Source organism: Annulohypoxylon truncatum (assembly GCF_022578515.1).
Source record: "Annulohypoxylon truncatum strain CBS 140777 unplaced genomic scaffold F4807scaffold_57, whole genome shotgun sequence".
Classification (NCBI taxonomy): Eukaryota; Fungi; Ascomycota; class Sordariomycetes; order Xylariales; family Hypoxylaceae; genus Annulohypoxylon; species Annulohypoxylon truncatum.
This window is the reverse complement of record NW_025953843.1, coordinates 107,954-118,371: the sequence shown is the minus strand read 5'-3', so window position 1 is coordinate 118,371 and position 10,418 is coordinate 107,954. Positions and strand designations below refer to the sequence as shown.

The 10,418-nt window shown below is 51.1% G+C and overlaps 4 protein-coding genes across 4 annotated transcripts; 2 read left to right on the top strand and 2 right to left on the bottom strand.

Annotated features, from left to right (window-relative positions):
• Positions 1 to 1,902, top strand: F4807DRAFT_333921 (fungal pheromone mating factor STE2 GPCR-domain-containing protein). Its single transcript, XM_047995305.1, has 2 exons — positions 1 to 1,117; positions 1,206 to 1,902. Exons 1-2 carry the CDS (start codon positions 157 to 159, stop codon positions 1,697 to 1,699), a joined length of 1,455 nt encoding a protein of 484 aa, XP_047848961.1. The 5' UTR covers positions 1 to 156; the 3' UTR covers positions 1,700 to 1,902.
• A 236-nt stretch (positions 1,903 to 2,138) lies between these two features.
• Positions 2,139 to 3,636, bottom strand: F4807DRAFT_454667 (cross-pathway control WD-repeat protein cpc2; the record flags this gene model as incomplete). Its single annotated transcript, XM_048000608.1, has 5 exons — positions 2,139 to 2,564; positions 2,796 to 3,113; positions 3,195 to 3,321; positions 3,403 to 3,440; positions 3,595 to 3,636. The coding sequence occupies 5 exons, from the start codon at positions 3,634 to 3,636 to the stop codon at positions 2,139 to 2,141; spliced, it is 951 nt and encodes a 316-aa protein (XP_047848960.1).
• Positions 3,637 to 4,492: 856 nt separating this feature from the next.
• Positions 4,493 to 6,089, bottom strand: F4807DRAFT_333598 (Bromodomain associated-domain-containing protein). Its single transcript, XM_047995303.1, has 2 exons — positions 5,391 to 6,089; positions 4,493 to 5,332 (listed from the first exon to the last, which is right to left on the bottom strand). The coding sequence occupies exons 1-2, from the start codon at positions 5,665 to 5,667 to the stop codon at positions 4,674 to 4,676; spliced, it is 936 nt and encodes a 311-aa protein (XP_047848959.1). The 5' UTR covers positions 5,668 to 6,089; the 3' UTR covers positions 4,493 to 4,673.
• A 553-nt stretch (positions 6,090 to 6,642) lies between these two features.
• F4807DRAFT_333546 (serine/threonine protein kinase) lies at positions 6,643 to 9,080 on the top strand. Its single transcript, XM_047995301.1, has one exon. The coding sequence runs from the start codon at positions 7,179 to 7,181 to the stop codon at positions 8,517 to 8,519; it is 1,341 nt and encodes a 446-aa protein (XP_047848958.1). The 5' UTR covers positions 6,643 to 7,178; the 3' UTR covers positions 8,520 to 9,080.
• Positions 9,081 to 10,418: the final 1,338 nt, after the last annotated feature.

Below are 10,418 nucleotides of genomic sequence, written 5' to 3'. Positions count from 1 at the left end.
GTGTACTGTAAATATCGTTCATCATGCGTGTTACCATAGATCTCCCATAGAATATCGAACGGGGAGCCGGAGATAGAAGAATTCATAAGAATCCACCACCTCGATATCTCCTCCGTGAGTTCACCCCGGAAAAGAAAAAAAGAAAAAAACCTCACGATGTCCTCACCCTCCGACCCTCGAACGCAAACCTTCTTCATCCACGGCCTCCCTCCCAACGGCCCCAACGCCACGGCCCCCCTAATCCCGATATCCATGCCGGCCATCGACGCGCAGCGCATCCGGCTAGCCAACACCTCGATAAACTACGGCGTGCAGCTCGGGCTGTGCCTCTTCTCTCTGCTGACCACGCTGCTCCTGCTCCCCACCCGCAAGCTGCGGCGCCCGATCCACCTGACGCAGCTCGCCTGCCTCGCCGTCGCCATAACCCGGCTCGCGCTCCTGGTCTTGTATTTTCCCGGCCCCTTGACCGAGTACTACGTCGCCTGGACGCAGGACGCGTCGATCTTGCGGGCGGACGAGTACAACCTGACCACGGCGTCGAGCGCCCTGAGCGCGGTCCAGGTTGCGCTGGTCGAGGCGGCGCTGGCCTTGCAGAGCAGGGTTCTGGTGCAGACTTGGGGGTCGCGCTGCCGCCGTCCCAACTCTCCTCTTACCACCGCCACTGCCACTCTTACGACAGGAAAGGGGAGCAAGATGGCGGGAAGCCGAGGAGGACAAATAGGGAAATGCTGGTGGCGTCCCTTAGTCCTCATCTTCGCCGTGGTCCTCGCCATCGCCGCCGTAGCCGTGCGCGCCGTCTGGGTGGTGCGGCACACGCAAGCGCTCAAGGGGCACGTCTTGCCGCTCCCCGTCGACAGCGTGGGCGCGGCGGCCGTCGTGCTGGCCGCCGTCTCGGTCTTCTACTTCTGCGGCGTGTTCTTCGCGCACCTGGCCCTGCATCTCGCGGCCACGCGGCGTATACTTCGGGGAAGAGGAGGAGGAGGAGGAGGAGCCGGCGGGGGGAGGAAGTTTTCGATTACGTTGACTTTGAGGGAGGGAAGTGGGAGTGGTAGGAGTAGGGGGTTGACGTCGTTGGAGATATTGGCGGTTGGGAATGGGGTTCTTATGTTGGCGCCTTGTAAGTTGTTCTTTCACTAGTAAGGGACCGAGGGAATGTGATGAAGAAAGAAAATAAAGGAAAGCGGAGAACTAACACACTCGCGTAGGTCTTTTTGCAGGCCTCGACATCGCGGCCGGGCCCTTGAACACGCACGTCCTTCCCTTCGACGCCGGATCATGGGTGGGTACGATCACAGCCGCCGGGCTACCGCTCATTAGTGTGGCGGCTTTCTACCGGGGCTCCGACTCGGAGAACTCGCGGATGAGACGGTCTCAGCCAGAAAGATGGTCTCACCGAGGAGGGAGAGAAAGTCGTTACCGCGCCTCGTCTTTCCTCGCCTCTAACGATTCTACGCTCCCTTTTCCCCCTTCTTCCCATAGCCACTTTCGAAACTCTTCTAAAGCAGACGAAGATACGACTACCGTGAATAACAATAGTCGATATTGGCGTTCGAAGTCCCCCGCTGACGATGATGTCGAAGACCTTGAGATGGGAAACAGGAGGGTGGAAATTGAGGACGATGAAGAAAATGAGATGATTCGTGTTCAAGGGGATTACCAGGTCACTATAGAAAGTGAGAGGAGTTCAAGGGGAGAATAAAGTTCTGGCTGTAATATGTATTAGATGTCCGAGCGAATTGATTAGAACATGATACCTAATAGACATCCGAGATTTCCTTTGCTCATGATACCTACCTAGCTTAACGCGTGATGAAAAATGGGACCTTACTTTCTATACCAATCAGTCCATGACATACTAGGGGTCTACTCACCTCAGCTAGACACATGAGACTCTTACCAATAAATTTCAGACCTCGAAGACTTAAGTTACGATACCCTCACAAAATGATTTTAAATGGTCTTCACAATTCGTTAGATTTTGGGTCTACCTTGTGGCAGCAACCTAGCAGCAACGCAACGTTTCTAATATGTTCGTTGCCGGCCACGTCGATTGCCATTTCCCTTAGTAAAAGCTCAAATGACAAGCCCATCCATACGCCCAGTCAATGACCGATATCGACACCCCCCGGGAAAAGGATTTATGCCCTCGACATGACACCCCATGCTCGGATAATGTTGTCAGTGTAGCCAGCGAACAGAGTCTGGCCGTCCGCACTCCAGGCCAAGCTCACGCACTCGGGTTCCCGGCTCTTCTTGCCGACGGAGGTGAACTCGGGCTTCAACTCGTCAACCTTGCTCTTCTTCTCCAGGTCGAAGATGATGATGCTGCTAGCGGTGGCGGCGCAGAGCCAGTATCGGTTGGGAGAGAAGACGAGGGCGTGGATCTCGTCGCCGGCGTTCAGGGAGTACAGGTGCTTCGACTCGTTCAAGTCCCACAGCATGGTGGTACCGTCCTTACCACCGGAGGCGCACAGGGATCCGTCGGGGGAGATGGTGACGGTGTTGATGTAGCCGGTGTGACCGATGTGGTCGGTTTGGAGCTTGCAGGTGGAGAGTTCCCAGACCTAAGACAGTAGGAGTTAGTAATCGAATCGAATACTACAACTTCCGCGCGCGAGAGTAGGGAGAGAGATGAATAGCGAGATGCGTATCATCAGGGCATTGGTGTTTAAGATGTCTCATTGCTTGTAAGCAAGCTCTGAAGTAGCAAATACTTTGATATGCAGAACATCATGTGAAAGCACTCGTATATCCTCTCTCCTGTCGCGGAAAGGGGTGGGTGGTTGTGTGCCTACCTTGACGAGCTTGTCCCAGCTGCTGGACACGATGACGGGGTTCTGGGGGTTAGGGCTGAATCGGACGCAGGAGACCCATTCGGTGTGTCCCTTGTCGGTGATGGTGAACTTGCAGTCACCTAGGGTGTTCCATAGCTTGATGGTTCGGTCACGAGAGCCGGAGACGATCTGTCGGTTGTCGGCGGAGAAGGAGACGGAGAGGACGTCGTTGGTGTGGCCGACGAACCGTCGCGTAGTAGTGCCGGTAGCGAGCTCCCAGAGTCGGAGGGTCTTGTCCCAGGAAGCAGACAGAGCGTAGGCGCCGTCAGAGGAGATAACCTGAGTAACCAACCGTCAGCAAAATTGTTGTGTCTTCGTTTACCCTTGGTATTGTAAGAGGATTGGTTCGAGGTGACATACGCAGTCGGAGACGATGTGGGAGTGGCCGTGGAGAGATCGCTTGGGGTATCCGTATTGCGACTCGTCGCGGGTGAGGTTCCAGATGATCAGGGTCTTGTCACGGCTACCGGACAGTAGCATGTTGGGGCTGCATCGCGAAGGTAAGCGTCCGATCATATATCATATTCATATTGAAACAAATAGAGAGAGCGGAAAGAGGGAATCTTACTTCTCCATGGAGGTGGCCAAACTGGTTACCCAGCCATTCTGTCGACATCAAGTATTAGCTATAATGTTTTTACCACGGTCCAAAAAATTCCAAAATCCAAGATCCAAATATGCGCTTCTGCCGCATCCCGATTTTCCACGTTTTGCGTCTCGCGATCTTTTGCGATTTTGGTTCCAATTGAATTGAACTTACGTGGCCCTCGAGGGTTCCCTTGAGAATGAGTTGCTCGGCCATTGTGAAGGGATACTCTAGTCTGTCGCGCGAAGTTCACCTTGTTCTGGGAGGAGGGGAGAAGAAGTGGTGTGGGCTTCGCTGGAATGGTCGAGGTTTGAAAGTCCTTCCTTTGCTTACTGGAAATTTTCCCCGAGAAATTTTGTGTGCGATTTCTTTAGGGTAGAATCGCTAAATCGAGAAAGTGCTTGGGTCGTCCCTAGCCTTGCCTTAAGAGGTGGGGCTCCACCAATCAGCTGAGCGAATTCCGAATAAGCTTCGTCAGCTGTGAGACAAAGCTTGTCAACTGGCAAGCACCTGCCAGTGTTTGTATTCTCAATGTTTTGACTGCTGATGTAATCAAAGGGGTTCCTACCTTATGTATATACCTTGGGAAGGACCTACCATGTACATAGTAGAATTTAGAAGCCACTTACATTACTAAGACCTTCCACTTGTCTGAGACAGATCATCCTCGGCCTTGATCTATTTTGGTGTCCATGTCTCCTTAGATAACCAGGCGATCATAGCTCCCAGAAGCAAGGCACACTATTACGAGGAAAGGCAATTCACGAGTAACACACGATTCAAAAGTCCAACGGCTTTGCGCAAAATGCATCCATATAAGAATTGTAGGCATACGTATGCCCGGGTATCTCAAGTGACAAAGCCCCAACTCCAAATCATGAATCCTTTCTGAAAGTCTGAGCACCATGAGTCCATTTCCTTCCCTAGCCACATTCCGTAAAGACCTCCTCAGCTGCGATGTGCCCAGTGGTGCCAGGGCGACCATGCTACGACGAGTTGCAATCCTTCTGTAAGGCAGAGCCAGTAGTCCTCGCTCCTTTACATTCATGATATGTAAAGGCTCAGTAGAATTTGCCATTCACGACACACGAATAGTTTAGTCAACTCTGTCTGTCTAGTTAGATCGTGATATCCACTCAAAAGTGTTGGCAATGCCTTACCCAAAACATTCCTACAAAAGACCAGAAAATAGCCTATCCAGGCCAAGTGGTCACCATCTCCATCGTGTAGATGCCTAGATCGGGTACCGTACGTCAGGTCTTACCGTTGGGTGCCTCTAACTGAGCTCGTCGACCGGGCTTATGTACGCTCTTTCGACCATGTCGAGCACCATAATTGACGATCGTGCTATGATCGGCAATTTCGGGAGTAAGACTTGTCGGATCAACTTCAGGGAGGAGTCTCGTCATCATCTTCTCCCACGCCGCCTGTCGCTCCTTACTAAGAGAGTTCTTCTGGGCGACTGCTCTAATCTCCTTTTGCCGGCTGATCCTAGCAGCACGATTGATCTGTCGCAACGCCCGCTCGCCCTTCCTCGCGTCCGCCTCGGCCTGTGCTTGCTCCTTGCTACGATCGACTACATGATGGTACGGAGTAAACCGGTATGCAAAAGGACTAGGCAATGAAGGGAAATGCTTTGGGATCCAGGGTCGCTGCTCTTTCTCCTTCTGACCAGATAGTTCATCGCCTAAGAACGGCCGAGGTTTTACAAACTGCTGGATGTCCTCTTTGATGGGATTGAAGAAGGAAGGCGTAAGCTCCTCTTTCGGAACGGCGTGCTTTAGGTGTGGCTTTAAATCGGATAAGGGTATCTTTAATCTGTGTAGGGCGTACTCGAAGTCCGGAGGTATCGGATCATTCCTTCGCGCTGCGTTTGCACTTCGTTTGACAGTCTCTAAGAAGTGAGTAATGTCTATAGGATGGTCAGCATGCCAACTCGCGAGTAAATGGTGGCTTCAATGTGCACGTACATGATTCTGCGGCTTCTGTGAGACTTTCTAGGGCGTCGCTCTTAGAGCTGTCGAAACCTGCATGCTGCAGCTGCAGACCAATCGAACGTCTCAAGCCGTCTCTTCCAAAATTGTGCACAATAGAGCCACTTGCAACCTCGTACGCTGGCTTTGCGGATAATGTCGCATTTGGAGTAATAGAGCGAGTGTCGGCATCAACGGTCTTCTGGCGCTTAGATTGGTGATATTGGCTCGCCTCACTGCCACTGGTGCTAGGACGCTTTCGCGAAGTATCCATGATGTGAAGACGATTCGTCGGATGGGATTCCAGAGACGAAAAGATATCGTAGATTAAGCGTATATCTACGCAAGCAATGATATAGAAGCTGAAAAGGTAACTATAGAAGGAGGTATCTCCAGTGCTTCGATATCGATGGTAGAAGGTAGAGGTACGTGTGTCAGCAGAATTGTCGGTTACCGATCTTCTCCGTGCAATTTCAACAACCCAAATATCGCTATGTCGACGAGGCAACGCGACTGCAAAGTGGATATCTTAAGTCATAAACATAAAGTCGCACGTTAAGCAGAGAAATAAGCAGGTTGAGGGCGATGCTCGTGGTATATTATTGCTGTTCGTATGAAGTGCAGATTTAAAAGGGTTATGGTAGAAGATGCGCGACGCGTACGAGAGGGCGAGAGAGTTCGGTCTGCTAGTATTGCCTGTTTACAGAGGCGGCCCCTGTAGATAGGTGGATGCTCAATATTGCAGATTCGCAGAGCTACCTATGTTGGCGACGAACGTAGCAACGAAGACGCAGGTGACGATACCGCGAGTCGGAATCGGATGTAAGGCCGACCGAGAGAAAGCATGCGTCGGGACCCAGCAGAAATCTATTAATGTAAGAGTGATTAATAAGACGCGATTAATGCGCTACTCGTAATATGTAGAACACTCTCGCGAGAGGGCGAGGGCGAGGGTGAGGGTGATGTTGAGAATAGGATGAACTAGACCGGCTCTCGATCGAGGTTGAAGATGTTCCGAGTCAATATTCAATACGAAGTTACAAAGTTAGAAAAGCTAAGCTGCACATGTGCAAGGGTGCAAAGGTTGCTAGGCTGAAAGTTAAAGTGGGACCATGCGGCTAGTACCTGCGACGGGGAGCTGTGGCTGAAAGGTTAAACTTCGTAATGGTACGTACCTGCTTGTGTAGTGGGATGGCGGGGCTAGTGCGATGGAAACCATCAACCTTAAAAAAACTATTTCTTTCACCTGGTGTGTATATGTGTAGGTATATATAAATCTTCATTTCTAACCCAATCCAACTCATGCATAATAAGCCAATATGAGTACAATTAATTATTTACTTGCTCATCTATGAGATGTGAGGCAAGGAGTTGCTAAAATCGGGTCGAGGATATGAAGAATCGATGAGTTATCTAATTCTCTTGCACCCATTTCAGTCGTATATAACGAAGTCTTAGCGATCTCACCCATACCACGACACCATGATCATCCAGTTTATATTTATTTTAGATTTAGAATTCCATGTAGCAAGATTTCTTTGGAAACTTACCTAACCTAGCATAAGCACCATCAAGCACTACTCAGCTACTGTGAACTGATGGTTAGACTGGCGATAGATTAAGAAATATGGGGCTTGGCTGGTTCACCCCTTGTGGCTCCTCTCATATCCCAGCTGGACTGTTGTCTTACCCTAATATCCTCCTGATCCTCTAATAAACCAAAAATCTGGCGAAAACATTAGTAGACGTGATGAGGTGAACTAAACAAAACATCATCGACGAAAGATGCATCAGCTCGCGAACCTGAAAGTGAATGGGGGCTCAGAAGGTGAGACCAAGTTGAAGATCTCGAAGCCCCTGAATCGCTTTCCGAATGAGATCTTTCACTTCGCCGATTCTCTCGAGCACCTCGATCTCTCAGGCACGGGATTATCGACGCTACCCGACGACTTCGGTCGCTTGAAGAAGCTCAAGATCGCATTCTTCTCCAATTGCAACTTCACCGTCTTCCCCAAGCAGCTAGCCTCGTGTCCCGAGCTCGAGATGGTCGCGTTCCGCGGTAACCAGATGGTCGAGATCCCGGAGGATTCTTTGCCGCCGAAGCTACGCTGGCTGATCCTCACCAACAACCGGATACGGGCGCTGCCTAACGACATTGGTCGATGCTCGCGCCTCCAGAAGTGCATGTTGGCCGGAAACCAGCTCGATCGCCTGCCGCGCGAGATGGTCGCATGTAGGAAACTCGGTCTGCTACGACTCTCGGCGAATTGCTTCGAGGAATTGCCAGAGTGGCTATTCGACCTACCGGAACTGGCCTTCCTATCGTTTGCCGGGAATCCGTGTTGCTCGTTACCTGCGACGTCGAAGGATGCCCGTGACACCACACCGTCCAATGTTCTCCTCCCCGAGGTTCGCTGGGCTGATCTCGATATCCGCGATCTCCTTGGCGAGGGCGCATCGGGCACAATCTCCAAAGGGTCATGGAACGGCATCGATCAGGTTGAGGAAGTGGCCATTAAGTTGTTCAAAGGGGATGTTACGAGTGACGGAACACCGGCCGATGAGATGGAAGCGTGCATGAGGGCCGGATCGCACACAAATCTCATAGATCCTCTGGGGAAGATTACTGATCACCCCACCAAGAAAGGGCTCGTCATGCAACTTATCCCAACGTGTTACGACACCTTAGGGCTGCCACCATCTCTGCAGTCCTGCACGAGGGATTGCTTCTCGCACGAGATCGGCTTGACCACGCGCCAGGGTCTGAAAATCCTTCAAGGCGTCGCTAGCGCGGCGAGACATCTGCACGAGCGAGGCGTAGCACACGGTGATTTGTATGCGCACAATATACTCTATAACGAAGACGGGCACGCATTTCTAGGCGACTTTGGGGCCGCGTCTATATACGGGAACGTAAATCACAAGAAGGTCGAGCGGCTGGAGGTGCTCGCCTTTGCTCACCTAATCGAAGATGTGTGGAGCCTTACGAGGCACAAGTTCGACGAGGACGAGTTGCGGATTGCCATGCTCCTCGCGGCTCTGCATCGACGTTGCTCAGATCTCTCGACTCACCAGCGGCCAGACTTCCGCGAGATCAGCCGGCACTTGAGCGCGATGGAACAATAGCGGCTGCTATAATGGCTGCTATAACGCTGTCGAGGTCGTGTTCGCCAATGCTACGCTACGTTAGACACGCAACCTCAAAAATGACGAACGCGTTCGGTTGGGCCTTTCATAGTCCGAGCACCACAATTCGGGCTTTGCAGATCGGGATTTCCTTAATCCAAGGCTTAGAAATCCCTGGAAAAAGTGTGGGAGGGCGTCACGGGAATACATATCCATGTGTTGTCCTGGGGTCCAGGTCTGATTTTCGCGGTTACATGTTTTCTCTCGCCCTACGGTATGGGGTGGCTCCAGGTGATTAATGCCGGAGCAAGTAATAAATTCGCAATTAGCGGCCCAGGGCAGGGGGGAAGAAGAGAAGGTCGAAAACAGTGACGGGCCAATGAGGGATCAATAGAACGGGCAAATCTCGCTATAAATCATAGAACCTAGACGATAGATTAGAACTTGTCACGTCATCTCCCACATGGCATTTTAAAGATCCGAGAGCTTCCCAGCTATACAGCTACATCTGTATTCTGTACGACCGAAGCAAGCTTGTATCGCCGGAGATTTGGCATAAGACGAACAAGACCGAAGCTGTTCCGGAGTCAGCGGAGACAAGGACAGTCAGCGGGGATGAGCCAAAGTTGCCTGCCGCCAAGGTCAAAAAAAAAGTCAGACTTATTAAACGGATTCCAAAACATACGACCACTCGGAATAGTGAATTGTATGTAGTTTTGCTACGTGTTACCTCGGCGCCATAATAACCGCGACAGAGGTAGCAGTAAGCCTTTTCAGCCGTCCCCCCATCCATTATTACTAGCACGTGTAAAATGAAACACACTCGGCCGAGTTCGATAGTCGTTGCAACTTATTTCGACACGACGCTGGCCCGTAACTTTTCAGCTCCGAACTCTCACCTCCCGTTTTTAGACATAGCCCGATCCTCCCGCGGCGGGAACATGTACGTAGTTACGGCATGGCCCGCTCGTACATCGATCACCTTGTTCATCTTCACTTACTTACGTAGGTAGGTATCGGTGGTGAATCTCAATTGGAAGTTTGCCGATCCTGGTTGGCTAAAGCAGCTCTGACACGCGGCTTTCAGGGAAGATCCATAAGAGTATAACGTTTGTGCGTAGTATGTGCATATGTGAGTTTGTTATACTACGAAGTATGTATGTGCGTCCACGTATCCGTGCGTGTATGATGATGGTATATGCAGAAGCGAGAGCCCGCTCGGGGTTGTATCGCCTATTACATGTACGTGCCTTTTCGCTCGCTAACCTAACCTACCTACCTCACCTACCTCTTACCCACCTACATACAGCACACTTGTCAGTAAATAGGTAGGTCACATCCGTAACGGGTTGCCAACTCTCCCGCCTCGTTCGTCGACCTATGAGCTAGGTGGCTGCAATAATAAAGATCTTACGCTTGAACAAGCTGACAGTTCGTTCCCCTGAGTTCCCGAAGAAAACCCCGCGCGAAACACTTCTATATGAGCTTCTTTTCCCCTTCTCCAACCTCCAAAGGTAAAACATCCCGTCTTTCACACTCCCCGTAGGATTCGCGTCGTTAGATTTGGAGATACCGTGCATCCTTCGCATGACAGAATCTCACCGCGATCTGAGAGCCCTACTAGGAATCATAGGGATCATGCACCCGAGGTATATTCTGTCGCGAAGGTGTCTATTTAACTTATCCAAAACTTATCGCTTCGATACCAGGTAGGGTGGTTTTAAATATCTAAGATATATACCTAGGCAGGTAGGTAAGTGAAGCGGTCGCTCATCGGTTTGGGGTCGGATTTGGAGAACGGTGCACACACTGCATGGTTCTTTTTACAGGCCCTGGCAGGTTTAATATGTGGTAAAAGACGACAAGTTACCTAAGTAGCAGATAGGGCGGCCAATGGGG

Excerpts from the sequence above, each read along its gene's own strand:
- F4807DRAFT_333921 (XM_047995305.1), top strand. The coding sequence starts at position 157 with ATGTCCTCACCCTCCGACCCTCGAACGCAAACCTTCTTCATCCACGGC. Across the intron at positions 1,118-1,205 it reads GGTTCTTATGTTGGCGCCTT|GTCTTTTTGCAGGCCTCGAC; the intron begins GTAAGTTGTTCT and ends ACACTCGCGTAG.
- F4807DRAFT_333546 (XM_047995301.1), top strand. The coding sequence starts at position 7,179 with ATGCATCAGCTCGCGAACCTGAAAGTGAATGGGGGCTCAGAAGGTGAG.
- F4807DRAFT_333598 (XM_047995303.1), bottom strand. The coding sequence starts at position 5,667 with ATGGATACTTCGCGAAAGCGTCCTAGCACCAGTGGCAGTGAGGCGAGC. Across the intron at positions 5,333-5,390 it reads CACAGAAGCCGCAGAATCAT|ACATTACTCACTTCTTAGAG; the intron begins GTACGTGCACAT and ends ACCATCCTATAG.